The following is a 22,594-nucleotide window of genomic DNA, read 5'->3' as shown; positions in this document are numbered from 1 at the left end:
ATTTAATACAGAACTGTAAAGGCTAAGGTTGCATCTTTATGGTTTATTTACTGTTAACTTGTATATTTTTGCTCTCCCCTACAATTTCCTCTTTGAATCTGTGGCTTTTCTATTAAATAAACCTTTTGTCAATTTTTACCTCAAGGAGGTCTCTGTTGTGCAAACCGTGTGGCGTGCGTGTGCCAAATTGAACTGGTATTTAGGGGGCTGACAAACCAGAAGGGAAAAGTCTGAGTGTCTGGTAGTTAAGAACTCTGGAAGGATGGATTTGGGGAGACTCAGAACTGGAAGGGCTGTTAGAGTCACCCTGCAATTGCAAGGAGTAACAAGGCTGGGGAAAGCCAGGGTGAGACTTTTTGCTTGTGGGCAGGCTATGGATGTCAGGAATCTGAGCCATAGCAACATAGCATTAAGGCACCCCAAGGTTACATGGCAGACAATGACATGACCCCTTTCTGGTCTTGATGATCCCCGGAAAATATGCCACCCTTTATCCTAATGACTGATGATATTGAGCATGAGCATATATATATGCTCATGCTCAATATCATCAGCATATATCATATATATCATAGCATATATATATATATGCTAAAGTTAAGACTGGTTTGAACCCCAACAATAATTTTTCTTTTGTACATTATTTTGTTAATAAATGTTGTATCTATTTTTGCTATTAAACCATTTGTAGTTCAAGTTAAACTTTTCAGTGTCTCTGCATCTGCATTCCACGCATCCACACCTGGACTGGAAATCTAATATATCTTTATACAGTCTTTCAAAGCTGCCTTATCCTTGGACCTTAAGACCTTCTGGAATAAATGTGTGTGTATATATATATATATATATATATATATATTACAAGCCCTTTATATCAAATAATGCATACCATGCATTTAGAGATTTGACCCTAAATCTGATCACATTTACACTGGTGTAAAGCAGGAATAACTCCACTGAAGTCAGCGGAGTTACACCATTGTAAAACTAGCGTGATTCAGAATCAAGTTCTCTGTCTGAAAGTGGGAAGACTTTTAGAGGTAGGACAATAAGCTAGAAATAGTTCTGATGACTTGAGGAAGGCCAAATGTCCATGTAGGGATAAATATGAATCCCACGATGCTGGAGGTGGGCCAATACAGCTGCCAGACACTTATTGAAAACCATGTGAGCCAAGGTACTGTGAGGCCAAATGAATGCTCAGAGTGGAAAATGAGAATTCCCATCCTGAAAACAAAGAGCCAAATCCTACAGTCCTTACTTGGGCGAAACTCTCATTGACGTCAGTGGGAGTTTTCCCTGAGAAAGGGCTCCAAGGTTTGCCCAAAATATACAATAAAGAGATATCCACTATATGCTACAGATAAGAATTTGAAATAACCTTTATACAAATCAAAGGCACACATATAAACGCCCTATTAGAGAAAAGGAAGTATAGAGGGAACAGAACTCTTCTTGAATTTCTCCTTGCTTTGGAAAGAGATTCATTAAAAAATTGTATAAAGCACCCATCATAAACACATCTGGGATACTGAACAGAAATAAATAAATTAAAACAGTCCCAGAACAACAGACCAGTGACACCATCAACTAAAAATGAGAAAGACAAACATATAATTCCATAAAAAGAGGTAATAAGGAGGGAAAGTTAAAATGGTCAATGAAATGCTGGGCATGAACTGAAAGGCCTTACACCAAAGCCTTGAATACAAGCAGACAGAGAGTGTGACAGACACCTGTAGGGAGGGAGTTCCACAAATGGGAACTCTGAAGACCTAGCTGACACCCAAAAGAAGATGGAAACTTGGAACAACAGGAAGAAAAACCCAGCTGCTCTGCACTGTGAGAAATTTCATTATTGCAAATGAAGGATGAGCCTCAAACACCTATATTTCTTGGAATGCTGATGTGGAAATAAAAGTTTGGGGCAAGATTCTCATTTTTGCTATGTCTTATTTGTCAGTGGAATTCCAGTCACCTTTAAGGGCCTTTTACATTGCCAGGATGATATAAAGGGACCATGAGAATAAGGCCTACAGTCTTTCTAGTCCAGAGTTCTACTGCAATTAAATTTGATTTGCAGAAGAAACAAAAAACCAACCTGAATAACAACCTCATGTTACATATCGCTAACAGCATAAATGGAAGGGTAGAAAATAGAAGCCACTGTGGGAACAGGAAGGAACTACCCTACCAAACTCATTCCAAAGCAAATACTAATCTAAAGTGAAAGTCAAAACAAAATAAAGGGCTCGTCCACATCTTATAGGACATTTTTTAGGACATCTTATAGGACATTTAAAGGGCTGTCAACTAGGCAGCCCCTTTTGTACCCATATATATTGGCAGCTTCAAATTATTGCATTCTTACTTCTAGTTTACCAGTCAAGCAGTTGGATGCCTACATGTCATTGTCTCCTCCCACAACACTGCACCCGTAGTTTTTTAGACGTGTAAGTTGAGAGGCTGGTTTTTAAAAACTTGGCCTTAAATTAGAACAGGGGTTCTCAACCTTTTTCTTTCTGAGGCCCCCTCAACCTTCTATAAAAACTCCATGGCCCACCCGTACCACAACAATTGTTTTTCTCCATATAAAAGATAAGGCAGGTATTAAGGGGTAGGAAGCAGGGCAATTGCCTGGGGGCCCATGCCACAAAGGGGACCATGAAACTAAGTTGCTCAGGCTTCAGCTTCAGCCCCAGGTGCTGGAGCTCAGGGCCCCAGGCTGCAGTCCTGCATGATGGGGCTTCACTTTCTGCCCTGGGCCCTAGCGAGTCTAACACCAGCCATGCTTGGCGGCCCCACTGAAACCAGCTCACGGCCCCCCAGGGTCCCGGATCCCTGGTTGAGAACCACTGCATTAGAAGATTCTGATGAGGGCATCCCATGAGGTAAAATGAAACATGCTGTTCATAAGTACTATTACTGCAGTGGACTGAACTACTTGGGCAATTGGTAATAGGCTATAAAACCTTTTACCTCTTGGTCATTAATTCAACTCCAGCACATGCTGATAGTCACAGGTTAGTAGCTGGAATCTTAGGTTTTGAAATGAACCATCTATAGGAGTCCTGAGAACTATGGTATGGAATATTTTGTTTCAGATTATTTCTACTATAATTAAAGTTACCGCTGATACAGACAGGCTGAAGTATTCAACAGCCACTCTCCCATCCCTGCAGTAATTCCTCCAATGAGTAGGGCAATCTTAGTGAATGCTACTTTAAATAGTCTATTACAAATATTGTAGCACCTATCCTGTTAGCCATAGATTGTGAAAAGGAGGCTTTGTACCTCTGGGGAGCTAGGAATCCCAAGGCATTTGTTTCTAGTCCTGGCAGATCAGAAGACATTGCACTTTTGACATGGGACATCATATGGAGAAAGGCTAATTATGAATTTTTTAGAAGTTTCTAATATTCATTACATTATATTTTTCTCTCCTTCCAAGGTCTGTGCAGTTGGAATGCATGATCTTAAAGTACCCTGGCTTATCAGCTGGATGCATATCGAAAGCAGTAGTCATAAACTGAAAGAGAGTATAGGTAGGAAGTGGGCAGGGAAGCAGACTTGGAGCCTCTGTGTGGCAGACTCAGCTGATGTTGCTTCTCACAGGGCCCTGGGCTAGGAACCAGTGGAGACGGTGGGCTAAGACCCCCTTATTACACCCCACTTGGGAGTTAGGCTCCGAGGCGGGCCAAGACCATGATGCTTCCTGCCTAGGGCCAGAGGTAGGCATCTCTACATCCGCCTTTTTGGGGAAGGAGTCTGGAAATGAGGCACTTTGAAGACTAGGACACAGGCTCCACCCACCCAGCCCAAACACCTTATTACAACGGTCTATTAATGGACAATTCACAAAAAGCAAAAGTAGTGAAATCTGTCAAATGTACTCTACAAATTATTCATCTAGCTTGAAGATAGATAAATACAGAATACACACGCTCTCTCACACACACACGGTTACCTGTGAATAAGGTGAGGTCATCCCAAACTCACATGAATAAAACCTTATCCTACACCACATCATCACATATTCTATTGAGGTGTGGTGTGGAATAAAGTTTTTATTGGCATGAATTTATGGTGACCTTACATTACTCATGTAATGCCATGTGCACATGAGAAAGTCATGTATAGATCACTGCATTGTTGTAAAAAAAAACAGAAAAGCAACATATGAAACTACATGAATAAAGTGGTTCCCCCCCCCCCCCACACACACACAGAACCAACATTAAGAGTACATAAATGTCTGTTTCATTTTATATGCAAAACTAGTGCAGTCAACATTGGCTGCCATTGATAGGGTGACCATATGTCCCGTTTTGGCTGAGACAGTCCATTTTTTAACCTTTAAAAAGGCAGTCCTGACTTTTTTGGCAAAAGCAGGCATTTGTCCCGTTTGCTCTTGACAACTTGATCAGTTTTTCCCACTTTTGTAAATAAAAAAAAAAGGGGGCGGGGGGGGGAAGGGGGGGGGGGGGCAAGCAGCAATGCCAGCCCTGCACAGGGGGGAGACAGGGCTTGGGTGAGTAGTGATGCCAGCCCCATGCCGTGTGGGGAGGAGAGCTCGGGCCAGCTCCCTGGGGGAGAGAGTCTTGCGGGGCTCGGACTGGGGCGGGCTCGGGCTAGCCCCACTCAATGACCCGTTTTCCCTTTGGGAAATATGGTAACCCTAGCCATTGACTTAAATAACATCACTAACTATGATTTGCAGAGCACCAGAATCCAATATCCTTACTCTTGTTGAGAAGTATGTTACATTCAGGAATACTCCTATACGTCTTAATGGGAGAAATCGTAAATATACACCACTCTGGCAGTATAAAGGGTTATTGAAGTGGGTATAAATGCAAATTAGGCCAACTTTAAGACCCTTTTGTGTCTGAATATAAAGGACAATCAGGCCCATCATGAGTAGAGGTGGCAGAATCTGTCCCATCAGGAAAAAAACGTTCTTAACCCATAAGCACTGGCCAGTTTCAGTGTGGCTCACTTTTGGAATGTGGCCCAATGGAAGATCTGGGTGGGGCTCAAAGGGTGGCACTTCCACTCAGCGGACAACTACGGTAATCATATACCACATTTTACATTTTTAAAAAGTTCTAGTCCCTACAGTTGCGAAGAAAACTTTCCAAACATGAACCACATGCACAGAAATGCTGTGTTGAATTTATGGCAGACAGAGCCTGAAACAATAACTATGGGAGATGTGAACTCCTCTCATTCACCTCAGAGGGGTGGCTTCTGTTGTCAAAGTTTATTTATATTACCAATGGAAGTGAGGGGACATGAGCCTCTCTCTTCAAATCCCAGGAGACATGAGAACAAAAACTCATGGAGCTTTTGGTGAGGCAGAGATTATTCAAGTGCCTCTGAAACAAATGTATGTATGGAGCCCGTTTGATTTCCACTTGCACTTAAATACTCATCTGGAGTAGCAGCACCTCAAAGAGTCAAGAATAACCAGAGGAGAACAAATCCATCTGAGGACTATAGGCAAGTCACCCCATGGACAAGCCAAGAGCTGCCCATGATGGAAAAGAAATAAGGAAAAGGAAAGAGGACCAGGTTAGATGGTTGTAGCAGCGAGACAGCAAGTGCAGAGTTAGAAATTACTGCTGCACCAGCCAAGGGCGCTGGAACAATTTGCACAGTGGAGGTGCTGAGAGCCATTGAACCAAACTGTAAACCCTGTATATGATGGAAACCACTTCAAGGCAGGGGGTGCAGCAGCACCCCCAGTACCCCTCATTCCAGCACCTATGGCACCAGCAGCCTCTGACACTTCTGCAGGCCAGCAGCTCCAGAAACTAATTTGACATGGAAAAATTTTCAACCATATATCTTTCCTGACTAATAAATAAAATATCACATTACTTGGTTTTTCTAGCCTACAAGTGAAAATGTATTTAAAATGTGCCTTTAAATTCAGTTTATAAAAACAACAGCTAGTATAAGATTGTTTTGCCTAAAGCCTGCATGAAAAAGTGTTTTTCAGATTTCCTTTCCCAACTGCCCTAATAAAATCATGACCTCCTTAATTTAAACATAACAGGATTAAACGTAATGTTAAAGGGCAAAGTATCCAGTTGGAGCAACTTGTCTAGATGGTGTACAGCAGGAATCAAGGTTGGATGCAGATTCATTAAATAACTTTATTAATGAGCTGCAGGAAGGGGTTAATGGCAAGATAATTACATGTGCAGATGTTTCACAGATGATAAATTGGGAGGAGTTGTGAGCACTAAGGAAGATAGAAAATAATAAAAGGGGACCTAGAGAAATTAGAAACATGGGCAAAAAATAACAAAGTGAAATTCAGCATGGGAAAAATGTAAGCTAATCCATTTGGGAAAAATAATTCAAAACACAGACAGTCACTGGGAGAGAAACCTTAGCAGCAGGGATGCTGTAAGAGACAGATTGCAGCCAGTGTATGGAATTGTGGCCTCACATCTCTCCTTAACAGCCACTGGTCCCCAGTGACACTGCAGAAGATGAGTGACTAAGTTACTTTGGTGCCCCTTGTTCACCTTGTGCATGGTTTTATGCACAAAGAGGATAAGTTTGTCGTATACTTGCTTTTCTAGTAGCAAAATCTCAACACCTGAGCAAAAAAAAAGAATTCTGTGTGTCGCTACCTAAAATTTGCACAGTTGGATGTTACCTGAAAACATCGAACGCAGCAAATTGTAAAAACCAGGCCAGAAAAGATTGAGTTAAGCTTCCATCCAAGAACAAAGAGGAAAGGAAAAAGAAATCTGTGAGCAGATCACTTATTTTCCAGGCAACAAGCACCCATCAAGCCTGCTTGTCGTTCATCAACCAATTCTGACCTGTCCTAGGTGTGGACTCTCTAACCACAGTCCATTTTGAGGGGAAAAGCTAAAGACTTTTCTGAAGGAAAATCAAACATCCTAAACAAGCTATTGAAGGGCAAGATGAGGAGAAACTCAGGTGGTGGGATAGAAAGTTCACAGAAGCAGTGCCAAGGAAAGGCAGGGAACTTTATTTGACATAAAGGATAGGGTAGGATCTTAACTCTGAATTGTGACTAAAAGTTTTGTTTTCAACAAAGACAGTCAAATTGGTTCACTGCTCTGAGGAATCAGCCTGACTTAGACAAGGCAAAAACATATCGTTTGAACTAAAATCAGGGATCCATGTTTAGGCAATTCAGTTACTGTGGCATTTGCTGTGAATTCATGTCATTCTGCAGAATTCTGCTCCTGATTCTAAGCTTCCATTTTTAAAAAGGATGTTTCCAGCCCTTGCGTAAAAAGTAACCTTAACTGGGACTAAGAACAGGAGTACTTGTGGCACCTTAGAGACTAACAAATTTATTGGAGCATAAGCTTTCGTGGGCTACAACCCACTTCTTCGGATGGGTTGTAGCCCACAAAAGCTTATGCTCTAATAAATTTGTTAGTCTCTAAGGTGCCACAAGTACTCCTGTTCTTTTTGCGGATACAGACTAACACGGCTGCTACTCTGAAACCTGTTAACTGGGACTGTTTGCATAGTAAGGTCTGTCTCGTCCCCAAAACCACAATAGGAAGCAGGAGATATTGTGTCTTGGAAACTCATATCCCTAGGTGGACATTTTCAAAGATTTGTGAAAGACTGTAGCCTTAATTCCCAGAATCTTTAAAAAAGGCCTTCAGCTACCTCCCCACAAGTCACTTTGAAAATACAGGAGCTACTGACCAAGATGTATTTTGTTTTACTTGTTCTCTGGCATGGCGAAATCCACCTTCATTTGGGAAACAAGTATACTTTTGTTGCATTAAAGACAGCCTCTGTTAAATAGACAGTGCTGAAGGTATGTTGGAAGATGAAAAATATCTCACTGATTTGCTAGGCTAAAGCATTCTTTGTTTTTCTTCCATGTTAAGTGAATTTCTATGGTACCAGATTGTGGGGTTTAAGAAAAACGTTTCTCTAGCTTTGGACTGTCCTGCTTTCGCACTGTCCTCTTGCTTGCTTTATTGATTATTACACAACACAGTTGAAAAGTGTTTGACAGACCTGTAGTAACTTGGATATTAAGGACAACTTTCAGAGTTACATATGAGTTTAGGGCCAGATTTTGGAAAGTATTTAAACACTTAAATTTCAGTGGGAGCTAGGCACCCAAATACCTTTAAATACGGCCTTTAGTGTGTTTATTTATTATTTTCAAGGTTTTTACTTCCTTTTTTAAGGTTGTATTTTTTCAAGCCAATTATCAATAATTTTCATCCAGTGCCCAATACTACCTATTATGTTTGTGAACTTTGGGTGTACAAACAGTACAAATCTTCTGTAAATTTGTACAGTTGCCAGCTGCAGCTCAACATTCAGGCCTTGCAGAGACTTCTTTCTCAGGCTTTTATTGCCAAGATACTTTAAAAAAAAAAAAAGACTACATTTATCTCTGGTGTAACTCTAGTGAAGTCAGAGACATTGCACCATAGATTAATCTGGCGCAGTGTGTCTAAAGAAACATAATTTCACAGAAAATCAAAGGCCCAGTGAGGCAGAACAAAATTATACACTTCAGTGTAACCCTCATACTGTATCTCTCAACTGTCCAGGCTTTGATGGTTGTTTTCCTGCCTGCCTCCAGTTTCATAACACATATCCCAGATCCATTGGAACTGACTTGTTTAGACTTCTTTTCCCTGGCTCCTTCTTAAAACACCATGATCCCCAACCTTTCCCTGTTGCCTTTCCATCTCAGTTTACTCCCTGATCCTGCATCCTCCTCTGCTGCTATCTCAGGCTTGACCTGATCTAAGCCTTGGTTTTCCCTAGTCCCTTATCCTCTCTAATTCTTTGAGAGCATCCGCATAATTAAGGACCACATTTGTATAATAGGTCATCAAGGTCTGTTTTAATGGGAGAGTTGACATGCAACAAGCTCCTTTATAAAACTGATGTCTAAAGGCTCACCAGAAACGGTGCCATCTTCTGCATGTTCACGGAAAAATGCCAACAGCAGACAAGAGAGCTGTAAGAGAAGATGTCTATAATCTAGATTGAGACATGTGTAGCATTTTGTCTTTATGACAAGTGAAAGGATTTGTTGCATTAGAGACTGCAAAAAATTTTCCACTTACAGTTCTACATAACTCCTTCTACTTAGTGATTTCATAGTGCTTTGCAAGTAATGAGTTAAGCCTGTGAGGTTTATGACATTATCTCCACTTTACAGTGAAAGAAACTGAGATTTAGGGAAGTTAAGTGGCTTGCTCAAGTCTGTAGCAGAGCCAGGAGCAGAGGTGTGCTGTTCTGGCTCTCAGTTTGTGCTCTAACAAGTAGAAAAGTAATCCTCTCCCAGACACTTGTACGTCTTTCTGGTAGATATCAGATACTACACAGGACAAGCAGGAAGGAGTCTGTGGAGGTATATCTGGCCCAATACACAAAGCTGTACTTTCTGTCTCCCTTTATCATACTAGCATTGTAGCCTGAAGAGCACATTGAGCGTTCCAGACAAAGTAATTCCTTCTAGACTATCTGAGAGTCTAGCAGAAGTCAAATGATCTCCTCCCATCCTCCAGTGTATAGTTCTTTGATGAGCTGACACAAAATATCATCCGGTAATATAAAATGAGAGTATTGGGCTCTCCACTAAGCATCAGCCACCTCCCCACTAATTCAGGGCAGCTGAGCATAGTCTCTAGAACTATGCAAAAAATTTGCTTCACTTTCAACATACTGAATATCAGCATTGTTTCAAGCTCAATGTGCATTTGCTAATCAATTACTGTTCCTTCTAAACACTTTTGGTGACTTTTTAGAAATTTGCACTCTTTCTGGATATCCATGAACGTCAAGAGGCTGAAAAAAAAATTTATTTTGAGTTCAACTTGGGTTTGTTAGGATAGGCCTCATGAGCAAATCAAATTTATGTAAGTCCACAAGTCCCACAGGTTCTAGTTCTGGAGAAGCAATGAATCAGTGTGGATATTCAGAAACCCCCTGAACCCGAACCTTGAAAAATGGCCTACAGATGGAGGGGTTTTCAGCTGAATTCACAGCAACTGTAGGACAGACTCCACCTGAGAAAGCTTTGGAGTTCTCCATGGAATTGTCTGCCTTGAAACAAAAGCCTTTGGTATCTAAAGTCCCTACACAGTCTTCTGTAACTGTCCATCATTCTGGGTTCCCATAGAGGCAACAGACTCCCCAAGTATCCCATAACCCTCTACCAGTGAGTTTAGTTGGCATCCATACGTTGCATGGTGAAATGTAGGACATCCATTAGTGCAGGGGTGCTAAACCTGCCTATAAACTCAGAAGCTCTGGTTTCTACAATGTGCTGCCATTAGGCCAGAACACCTTTCTGCCTTGTTTGAATGCCAATATAAATTATACAGTCACTGATCAGTCCTGCAGGGTTTGGATGATTTCCTGTCCAACCTGAGTTCAACAATTCTGATGACCAAGTGGACAAGGATGGTGTCTTAGCTGGTCACAAATATTAACACAGGATAGTTCCAGTTCAAGCGTTACTGGTCAGATATTGAGCCATGTGGACAGCACACTGAAGTTGAGATTACTGGGTGTGATACTTCTGAGACTGAGGCTGCCTAAACCTGAGTTACCTCTAAACCTGGGCCTGCTTAAGCCTGATGAGTCATCCCTGAGCCAGAGGGTGTGATGAGTCATAAGAGGCAATTACCTGCTGGTCTTGTGATAGGCTCCACACCATTCAGCTAGGGTGTAGCTAATTCACAGGGCATGACCCACTCAGGTGACCCAAGTCAGGCATATAGGCTCCTAAGGGAAGCAGCCTCTCCGCTCAGTTCAACATCACTAGCTAGATGGGAGCATTCCCGACAGCCTGCCCTTGCTCCTGCTTCTACTCTAGTCTGCTCCTGCCTCAGATGGCGGCCCAGCAAATCTGACACTGGGCAGCTTAAACAACTTTCTCAAAAGACATAAGCAAAGCCACCAGGGCCGGCTTGGTTAGGGTAGCTGACATCAGAGAGTGTCCAGCAGTGAGGCATGGGGATTTTGCTGAGTGGGAGAAGGTTTGGACCAGAGTTGCTTACCCTTCCTCTGACTGCTTCATTACTTGCTGTATGAATTGTTGCAGAGTCCACAGTGGTTGCTGCTTTATGAGCTACTTTAGCATCTTTTCCATCACCATTTTCTTTGTCTTTCATACTTTCAGCTCCATCCCACAGGGTTTGGTATCCCACAACCTCAGGTATGATGTGCAACAAGTCAAGGTGACCAAGGTTTGGGATCAGCCAGGGGGAAAAAAACCTAACAAATTTGGGGTACAAAGGCTTGCAATTACAAACAGAGGCTTCTTGCTGGTTCTTCTTCCCCCTCCTCCTGAAGAAGTCTGGCTCCCAGAACCACCCAAATTCAGAAACAGAGAATAACCTTCAAAAGCAACCTCTTCATGGAAACTTTTTTAATGGAGCCCCTTGTTTCTACTGAACCCAGCCACAGTCCACAATTCATGGCTTAGTTCACTGACAATCCCTGCAGAGTACAACTACCTCTTGCAGATAAAGCAAAAATAAAAATCATATAACTGTATTTTTAAATCCCAAAACAAGCAGCTCACATAGGCTGAATTTTAGTAAATGTCTTCCCTTATCCTTTTATCTGAAAATACTTAGAACTTGCACAACCTCTTCAAAGTGCTTCACGCATATTAACTAACTAACTGGAGTGGGTGAAAGCTGAATGACAAATGCCAGGGAACTACATGTGTTTGATTGCTCTGTAATTTTGATCAATGTGGTCTCCACTTCTCCGACACTGGGTTCCATCTTTTCCGACTGCCATTCAGCAGGTCCTTAGGCTTATGAGGCACCTCGTGCCCAAGTCTAGCAGCTGACAGCCCTGTGTGCCTGTGAGTGTTTAAACATAAAGCAGTTGCTCTCGCTGCTACATGCTAGTACACTTTAATCTCCAAAATCCTAACAGAAGTAAGTAGACTAAGAATTTGATTTATGAAGAAGAGAATCAGCTACCTTGCAGTCATTCTTTGGAATTTTTTTCCGTGTAGGATTTGTCATTCTTACTGTGGCTGACTAGCACTATAAACTGTTAACCTTCTTACCAGTTGGATCTCATGTTTTAAGCCACAGGGTTAAATTCCCTTCTGGAGTAATTGCATTGATTTCATTGAAATTACACAAGGGCTGAATTTGGTCCACAGTAATCAAAACAGTAAAGTGTGAGGTTTTTAAAGTTTTGGCATTAGAAATACTGTAACAGGTTTAATTTCTAATCTAACAGGAGGATGAAAGAAAGCTCCAGTTGTGTCTTTTAATGTGAGATATTTGTGCTCTGCCATTTTAGAGGTAGCTGAAATAGAACAAAGGCGTGACACAATTCTCTCACCCGCTGAGACAGAATCATGTGGAGAGGTAGTGGTAGCAGATTTGTAAGAGCAGCTGTAAAGTCTGCCCTGGTATTCTTGGCAAAGTGTGAAAAGATGGTCTGAACATCCTTTTCACCAAGAAGTGGAAAATGAGATCCTCTGGAGAAGAGTCAGTAGTTCTGTAATCTTCAGTCTGGGAAAGGTTCAGGAAACATGCAAGAGACCTTAAGGAACTCCTCAAATTATGATCCCTTCTTATTAGCATTGTCAGGTAAATCTCCTGCCTCCTTTGTTTTCATGCTGGTTTGGGTTGTGACTCCATCTGGAGAATTAAAGGCCCAGAAGTGCCTCCTTTGAGGAACAAAGCACCATTAATGTTGAATATTTCAGTGCAACTAGCAGTGACAAGTGTGACAACAATGCCAATGGCTGGAGCCAGAGTTCCTGCACATCAATGCTCATATTGCTGGGACCTCCCACCAGGATTGGGATTGAGGGGCTTCCTTAACTAGTCAAAGCGTTTGGTCCATGAAAAATCCATGTGGTGAAAGGCATTCACTAGACCATACAGATGATCATCCTATGCCTATGTCCTGGGCTTTGACCCAGTGCTTAATTTGTAATGAAAAAGGTGCCAGAGTTCAAGCAATTAGGTGCCAGGGCTCAAAGGATTATTTTTTTTACATTCATAACTGATGCAGCAAGCCCAGAGGTGCTGGAGCTATGAACTGCCAAGCCCAGAGGTGCCGGGGCTCAAGCCTGGCAAGCCCTGGCACAAATTAAGCACTGCTTTGACCTAAGAAGAATGGAAACAGGAGAGTTGAGTGAGTGGTAGCCTCAGGAAGGTCCAACAGGTGTTGAGAGCATTCTCAGGTATACACAGTAGTGAGATGGTTACACAATGGTGTGTCCTCCTCTCCAAGTGCAGGCCTTGACCTGTGCTTGTAGGAAAGAGTGTCACTTTGACCACCATGCTGGAACTGAGAGCTTGAGGGAATTTATACAAGGATTCAGAGTATTTTGAAACTTCAAGGTGGCCCTCTGACTCTGGTGCATAGGGACTTGAAAAGGCATTTTGATTGTGTTGGAACCCTGCCATGGGGCTTATTCAGTAAGGCCTGCACTGAAACAGAAAATTCCAGTGTACAGTCCCAAGTATCAGCAAGAAACTTCACTCAAAGTTCTGCCACTTTCCAGGACTTCATCCTCAAGGCTTACCAGGGGGAGTCAATCTGAATTACAGGCTGTTTTGAGAGATGCTAACTAAAGCATGATGAGCTCTCCATAAGCCATGATGACTTGAGGCAACATCTGCAAGCAGAATTTGCATTCAGAAACACTGTGGTTCATCGCAAATAGTAATTGTGATCGTCTGTGACTTTCCGATCAACTCAGGGTACTGCTTGAAGCCTGATGGGTTGAATTCTGGAAGAGGAATGCACACATACACATAAAGAAATAAACAAAAAAACTGCAAGGACAAAGGCTGATGTGGCATGTTGAAGTCTCAACATACATTGTTATGGATACTAATATATGAATAGTAACAAAAGCAGACTCCACCGCTTTTTTCCTCCACTAGAGATATTGTACTGCAGCAAGGGATAATTTGTATTTATGGGAAAACAGCAGCATAGTGACAGAAGCTGAAGTCATTGAAGAGACTCTTCTCCGTGTTTTGTTGTTGTTTTGTCCTTGGAATTAAACTAGGTAACTACAAAAAAAAATTATTTTGTATCAGACCCTGTGATGGGGCTTATCAACTCCTCACTAAGTCTAAGGGAATGATGGAGCAGTATTAGCCCAAGAAGGCCCCACCCCTCAGCAGCTGCAGAACATGCTCCAAATGGAGGGCCTGCTTAAAAGGGGACTCTGCCAATCAAGCAGGGAGCGAATGAAGAGGTTGTCTGCAGGAAGGAAGCCAGTTAGTAGCTTTTGAGACAGAGGAATCTGCAGGGTAGGGGGCCTGACCCCTTTTTCTTTCCCTTTCTCCCTGACAAGGGGGAATAGATGGACACTGAAAAGGAAGGTGGGAAGGCTCTAATGATTATTTGAATCATTGAGACTGTTTGAGCAGCTCTCTGTGCTGGGAGGGAAGCAGAGTTCCACGATCATGCCCCAAAGGGAGGAGACAACAGGGGAGGTAGGAAGTGGCCCAGGGGAGGTTGGTCTGGGGGATCAGCTACAGGCGACTGAGACACTCCTCACTCCTTCCCCCTTGGTCCCTGGTTTGTGACCTGGTGAAGAGGGAAGGCCTGGGTCCCCCTACCCTTCCCTTTGTCTGACCAGAAGAACCCAGGGATTGCTGAGGAGTGACAGACTATAACTCAGCAGCCAGGCCCTCAGATTATCTGGCAAGGCCATCCCAGGACATTAGGGAGTGTTGAGTTGTGGCTGCCTACTAGGCCTGCTAAACCCTAAGTGAAGCCCACAGCATACCCCAACAAAAAGGAAGCAGGGATTGCCAAAAAGATTCTTTAAACCAAGGAAAGAATCAAAGAGAACATTTCATCAAAATGAGCACTGCAGCTGCAGAAGACAACACTACATTAGAGCTGGTCAAAAAATGAGTGTCAAACTTGGCTTTGTGACCAAACAAACATTTTTGTGGACAGCATCTACGGTCTTTGAAGAATTTCAATTTTTCATCAGACAACCAAAACCCAAAAATGTCTGTTCAACATTAAGCTGTGTCCCCCTACATCTGCTACAGTGCCTCATGGGAGTTGTAGTTTGGATACCACCTGCCCCCATTTTCCTTTATGGACTGGGCTCTGCAGTTGGACCACCTTTCCTATGAGGTACAGTTATCATATCATGCACCATGCTAGTTCAACCAGAGGGGAGACAGCAATGCATTATGGAAGATACTGTCCAGTCAGGTAGTTTGGGCAGTTTTTGGCAAAAAAAAAATCAGTTTTCACCTCCAATGTATAAAAACTAAAAGTCAAAATGGTCCATTCAAAATTTTGACAAAAAAGAATATTTTTTCATTTGCATAAACATTTTCTATGGGCAGGATGGATTTCCAACCAGCTCTATTCTTCACATACAGTATTTGTAGTAGAAAACAAATTCAGGGCTGTGGTGGATACATGCCCTACTGCCTCGGCAGCAAGTGTCACCAGTCCAACAGCTCAGCACTTTCAACTCAGGATTTTCCATCCCTGGTTTCAATCAGGCAGTCCAGACCAAGATGCAGAGATTAGGTATGCTACTCTGATATGTTACAATCCTCTACACTCAGCATGTGTGTGAGCCACAATAAAGCAGCAACTGAATGAAATATACTCAAAGGAGAGAACTGTCATCATTCTACCATTTGACACTGTATAAATGAATATGGAAATTTTAAATTAAGAATGAACTGCTGTTAATCTTACGATATAATCTTCTTCTGCCTTAATTAAAAATAAACCTGAACACTAAGTACAGTAATTAACATGCAATGATTTCTTTAAAGATGTCTTGATACTCAAAATAAGATCATTTACAATCATTTTTTTGGAGAAAAAAAGAGAGAACTTAAATTGTGCCTCCATGCATTATGTACATATTAAGAAACCACCTATCTAATTACTACTGTACATTTTCAGGATTGCAATGGTAAATATGTAGAAAGGAAACTTACTTCTTCCTCCTCGAAGCCAGTGAGATCCCAGAAGTAACCTAGTCTCATCTGTAAACGCTTCCATTGTTCAAGAAACATGGTAGCTTCAACAACAAAACAACAACAAAACACAGTTAGATTTTAAACTATAAACTCAATGTATTATTAATTATTATTATTATTATGTACTCTTTGCATTTCAGTATTATCTACAGGCCCAACTTCTGTGAGGGACCCAATGTGCTAGGTGCTGTACAAACATAGAGCAAGAGATAATTCCTACCCAAAAGAGCTTACAATTTCATAGAGTTTAAGGCAAGAAGGGCTCACCAGATCATCTAGTCTGACCTCCTGTATATCACAGGCCACTAACACCACCCAGCACCCGCACACGAAGCCCAACAACTGAAATTAGCCCAATCTAAACAGAGATGACAGACTACAGGTGGGAGAAAGAAAGTATTAGCCTGATTTTACTGATTGGGAACAGAGTTTAAGGAGCTTACACAAAGGCACTAAGGAATTCTATGTCAGAACCAGGAACTGAATCCAGATCTGCTTTTCCTACAAGACCATCTCTCTCAATGTACCTTGTGCCATTCTACAGTTTATGGACTCAAAATATAGGGAGACAAAATCCAAATCTGAATACTCAACCACAACTTCATCCATATGCTAGATAAAAGATTTGTAACTATTCCCAGTCAATCAGAAATAGAGGACAAAGTTAGAAATAGGCTACTACTGAAAAAACCCTAAGCACCTATAGGTAAACTGAAAACTTCAGCAATCGTCATGGGACACACTATATGGATAGCGAGGATGCCTTTTATTTTGGCATGCCTAACAGTGGTATAGTTGAGCATTTCTGATCCATTTAACCCAGCCATGTGACGTGTTAGACTCCGAGGGTATGTCTACACTGCAATGAAACACCCGTGTCTGGCCCATGGCAGCTGACTTGGACTCATGGGGCTTGGGCTGTGGGGCTGTTTAACTGCAGTATAATCATTCAGGCTTAGGTTGGAGCTCAGACTCTGGGTCCCTCCCTCTTTGTGGGCTCCCAGAGCTCAAGCTCCAGCCCTAGCCCAAACATCTCCACCACAATTTTATAGCTCCACAGCCCAAGCCCTGCAAGCCCAAGTCAGTTGACACAGGCCAGCCGCGGGTGTATCATTGCAGTGTCTCCATACCCAGAGTGATTTTCCCATAAGTGGTAGAACACAAATTCCCTCTCCTGCCTTTCTTTCCCTTTTCCTTGACACTAGGTAGTATATGCTGCTCTGCTTCCATTCTTCTCATGTTTAGACTCTTATGCCTTCTTCCCATAATTGTTGCTTCCTCTTGACAGCCTGGTTTCTTGTTGCTTTTGACCTACTTATATCTCAGTTCAGAAGCAGTAGGTACCCCAATCCAAAACCTGAGGGCCTCATTCTCTACTGGACTGTATGTTGTATAGTCATGTCCATCTGTGCAAAGTGAGTGTGCAAAAATTATTAAATCAGAGTAGTACTTTACTCCCACTATGCAGAGGCAACACGAGGGGAGTGTCACGTAGGGTCAGGTGCCCCCCCAGATTTCTTGGGCCACCTATCACCAGGATGTCCATCAGTGAGGAGGCAGTGGCCCCACCCGGCGGCGGCTCTCACTGTGTGGCTGTGCAACGTGGGAAGGGAGGACGCAGCAGGGCGGCTGGCTGCAGGCTGAGCTCCCACCCCCGCTACACGGGGCTGCTTCTCCTTCCCTGCTGCTGGAGTCCCAGCGCTTCTTGCTGCCTGCTTTGCAGAGCTCCCACTGAGGTGAGCCAGTGGGGCATCGTCGAGATCAGGAAGAGGAACTGTGTCATGGTGTTCAGCATGAGGCAGCTCAAGTGGAGCCCCATCCAGGCCAGGAGCACCGGGAGTTGAGTGTGGGGAGCAGGTTGGGGGAGGGGGAAGTGGGAAATGAGGTGTGGATCCTGCTGTGACCTCCAATGTGCCTATCAAGGAGGTGATTTGGGGGTGTCATATTCCCCCATCCAAGAAAAAGTGACTGATGATTCTCCAATGTCTTGTTATCTGAGACAATCCAGCCCAAACACCATCTCACCCTGATGGCACATGGGGGACTGTGCATCCCAGCTGTGTTGGGCCTTTTGTTGGTTTTGTTTTGAACACTTGCTAAATTGATTGAGGCTAGTTCAGGCAGGGAGGGATGCCTGAAAGGTCTGAGGGGCTTGGTAGCCACAGGGCAGAGAGCAAGAGGAGGAGGAGGTAGTTGATAGTGTATGTTGTCTACACACATATCAAGTTTCAGGGGGTGCAGGCAGAGGCAACACTTGGGGCGGTCAGGTGCCCCCACAGAACCTTTACATGTCACCTCTGTCACTATGCATTCACCTTGCACAGGTGTAGATAATTGTACAAGGTGCAAAGCAATGGGGAATTAGATCCAGATTCCTTTGACAGTGGTCACCTTTGGTGTGAGTGCCAGAGCAAGGTAAAATTGGGAAGCATTCTGGTGCCCATGATGAACCACATAACTTCAGACTACATAGATGAGCTGACTGGATATAGATGAGCTGACTGAATTTTAATCTGACCTTACGCTGGGCTCACCCAGGCTTTTAGTGATGGGTGACTTCAGTGTCTATGTAGACAATAGAACTTCAGAGATGGCTCAAGATCTCATTGCTGCCAAGCCAAACATAGGAGTTTCTAACTCAAAATGTTCTCTCTGACAGATCCTGTGAAATATGGGGAGGAAGGAAGAAATCTTTTCTTCACAGCTGTTTCCCTTCAATGATCTCCACTGCTGAAGAGATAATTCAGCCTGATGCCAGAATTATTCTGTCTATTAACAAATTCTGATACAGGGAGTTACACTCTAGTCAAACAAATATAGAAAGTACATATCTGACAGATGAAACCGTCATAAAACCAGAGTAAAAAGCTTGCTCTGGAGCCAGATTTTCAAGAACTCAAAGCAAACTTTTCAAATGTGCAACATCCACAGTTAAGGCCAGATTTTTCAAAATATCTCAGCTCCCATTTAGGCACTGAAATGAGTGGCTAGATTTTCAAAAGAGTGTGGTATCCAAAGTACTGAGCTGTTTTGAAAATCTGGCCCTGATTGTGGATGTTCTGCTTTTTTGAAAAATCTGACCTGTAGGGGACAGTGCATATCATATTCTCTGCATAAGTCCTCTCACATTATGGGAATCTAAAAGTCACTGCGGGCTGCTCTGGAAGAACTGGCAGACAACAGAGAACATTTTAAACATGTGACTGACCGTACACAAGTTAAGCCCAGATATTCAAATAATTGTTATTTTTATTCATCCCTTATGGAGATCACAGTGCAAATAAAAAACATGTTTAACATGTTCTGGGGGTTTAAAGGACTTTCTGGAATAACTATAGAAAAAAAAACAATGATTTTGTAGGTGGATTTGTGCCTTCGTTCCCTGTTTAGCTCAAGGGGATGAAAATGGTAGCATTTACCTACTTTAATTGGTTGGGCTAGATACACCAATGGTATAAATTAGCATAATGTAAATTGCTGAAGCCACTCTATTTTAAACCAGCTAAAAACTTGTTCAATTATGTTCAACTCTCCTTCCTCTGAAATTGTTTAACTGCGAGCGGAAACTTGACATCTCAGAACATCAACAGTTATAAGCACAATTAGCCAGGCGTGATTCTCTCTTTTGGTGCAAATTCTCAATGAATGGGGGAAATGGTAAATGGAGTCATTGGATTCATGAAGATATTTAATGAGGTATCCCATCAAGTAACAGGAACGTATTTCCTTTCATGATATTAACCGCAACAAATTTCTCCACCTTTCCCAAGAAAGGAGAAGGCTGAAAGGATAAAAGGAGGATTCTTCTGCACAGCCCTCACCATGAAATGAAGCCAGCTCAACAGAGCATAAATACCATATTGTTCCCTTTTGAAGCATATTAGTAGTGAGTAATAATGCATGACAGTTTCCCCATCGCTACATCTTGCAAAAAGTGATTCAAGCAAAGCTTATTCAAGACACCGTAAGAGAAGCTGGTTTCAGGTATGCAAAGAACAGTAGAACTGTCAGTCAGCAAATTGGAATGCTAGATAGAAGGAATGTGCTCTGCTACTGGCAGGGCAGCAATAACATGGTGTAATGTAATGCTCAATATGCAAGCAGGGCAGGGTTAACAGAGGGTACTTGGTTTTGCTTCGCAGATGCTGATACATGATGGGAGTATTTTTCTTGCACTGACAAGCTCAGTTATCATAGTCCCAGCACAAAGAATTTTCCAGTCTGTGGGAAACGGTTTTTTTTAACGACAGGATATGGCTCAGAAAATATTTTAGTATCCTTGAGTGTCTTTTAAAACCAGTACATAAAGAACTGTTTGTTCTTTTCTATTTCACTACAAACTTCAGTCATTTCATCTCATTTCTGAAAATGCAGACATGGCATATGTCAACAGTATACTTCACAAACCATCTTGTTGATGCTGAGGGAAAACTGCTGTGAATACAACTGCACTGGAAATGATCATTTGCATAGATGTAAGGATTTCCCTTTTCAAGCAAGATTCTCTTAGGAACACACTTAGAATGATAGAATCATAGAATATCAGGGTTGGAAGAGACCTCAGGAGGTCATCTAGTCCAACCCCCTGCTCAAAGAAGGACCAACCCCAATTAAATCATCCCAGCCACAGTTTTGTCAAGCCGGGCCTTAAAAATCTCTAAGGATGGAGATTCCACCACCTCACTAGATAACCCATTCCTGTGCTTCACCACCATCCTAGTGAAATAGTTTTTCCTAATATCCAACCTAGACCTCCTGCACTGCAACTTGAGACCATTGCTCCTTGTTCTGTCATCTGCCACCACTGAGAACAGCCTAGTTCCATCCTCTCTGGAACCCCCCTTCAGGTAGTTGAAGGCTGCTACAAATTCCTCCTCACTCTTCTCTTCTGCAGACTAAATAAGACCAGTTCCCTCAGCCTCTCCTCATAAGTCAAGTCCCCCAGCCCCCTAATCATTTTTGTTGCCCTCCGCTGGACTCTCTCCAATTTTTCCACATCCTTTCTGTAGTGGGGGGTCCAAAACTTGACGCAATACTCCAGATGTGGCCTCACCAGTGCCAAATAGGGAGGAATAATCAGTTCCCTCAATCTCCTGGCAACACTGCTAATAATGCAGTACAATATGCTGTTAGCCTTCTTGGCAACAAGGGCACACTGTTGACTCATATCCAGCTTCTTTTCCACTGTAATCTCCAGATCCTTTTCTGCAGAACTGCCGCTTAGCCAGTCAGTCTCCAGCCTGTAGCAGTGTATGGGATTCTTCTGTTCCTAAGTATAGTACTCTGCACTTGTCCTTGTTGAACCTCATCAGATTTCTTTTGGCCCAATCCTCCAATTTGTCTAGGTCACTCTGGACCCTATCCCTACCCTCCAGTGTATTTACCTCCCCCCTCAGCTTAGTGTCATCTGCAAACTTGCTAAGGGTGAAATCCATCCAGATCATTAATGAAGATGTTGAACAAAACCGGCCCCAGGACCAACCCCCTGGGACACTTCTCTTGATACCAGCTGCCAACTAGACATCGAGCCGTTGATCACTACCCATTGAGCCCAATGATATAGCCAGCTTTCTATCCACCTTATAGTCCACTCTTCCAATCCATACTTCTTTAACTTGCTGGCAAGAATACTGTGGGAGACAGTATCAAAAGCTTTGCTAAAGTCAAGATATATCACATCCACCACTTTCCCCATATCCACAGAGCCAGTTTTATCTCATCATAGAAGGCAATCAGGTTGGTCAGGCATGCTTTGCTCTTGGTGAATCCATATTGACTGTTCCTGATCAACTTCCTCTCCTCCAAGTGCTTCAAAATGGATTCCTTGAGGACCTGCTCCATGATTATTCTATCTTGTATCTATCTTGTATCTATCTGAGACAGTACGTCATTCATACATTATCATTACACATAATGGCCAGAATTAAAAGCCAACAATTACCATACAGTGGAACTGTAATGATAAATTTGGAGGGTGTGACAGAATAGACCCCTGTATTCATACTCTATGTACTATTGTAATAATCTTTATACAAAGGTACCATTTGGAAACTGATAATTTGCTGGTCAGTATTGTCCTGGTAAAATATGTGTGGCATATAATGTGAAGTTATAAGGTTCCTATGTAAGGTATTATTAACACATGTTCCAAACCCCACAGCCATGACCAAACAGAAGTTGGGAAACTGGTTTGTCTTAAACAAAGGAACCTGTGCTCTGCTTAATTTGCATTTAAGCAGTAAACAGAGTCATCAAGTAGGAAAGGAAGACAAAGGAAGTTCAAACAGTTGAAAAAACCAGCTGGGAACAACCTTCCACATAGACTCTGTGTCTCCTGTTTCTCAGCTGGAAATGTTTTTCAAAAGGGGATCTAAGACTATATAAGGAACAAACACCCCAAGGCATCCTTCTCTCTCCCCCTGCCCATCACATTCACTGCACCTGAAGAGACAAAGGAAGCAGCCACTGGACTCTGGGGGGAGGGTTCTGACCTGAGAGAGTTTGGGCAGTAATCTGCTGGAGCATATGGTGAAAAGTTTGCTTTGCAACTAAGATAGCTTTTTAAGTGGATACCAGTTAAC

The 22,594-nt window shown here is 42.6% G+C and overlaps 1 protein-coding gene across 1 annotated transcript in view; it reads right to left on the bottom strand.

The window, feature by feature from the left end:
* Positions 1–22,594, bottom strand: part of ANO2 (anoctamin 2) — a 301,983-nt gene that overhangs the window by 144,269 nt on the left and 135,120 nt on the right. The window contains 1 exon segment of the mRNA XM_026652275.1: positions 15,972–16,054. Coding sequence (XP_026508060.1) covers positions 15,972–16,054 — 83 coding nt within the window.

This window comes from Terrapene carolina, unplaced genomic scaffold, assembly GCF_002925995.2.
Source record: "Terrapene carolina triunguis isolate 2854851 unplaced genomic scaffold, T_m_triunguis-2.0 Scaffold112, whole genome shotgun sequence".
Classification (NCBI taxonomy): Eukaryota; Metazoa; Chordata; order Testudines; family Emydidae; genus Terrapene; species Terrapene triunguis.
The sequence above is the reverse complement of the archived record's forward strand: the minus strand, read 5'-3'. Positions and strand labels throughout refer to the sequence as shown.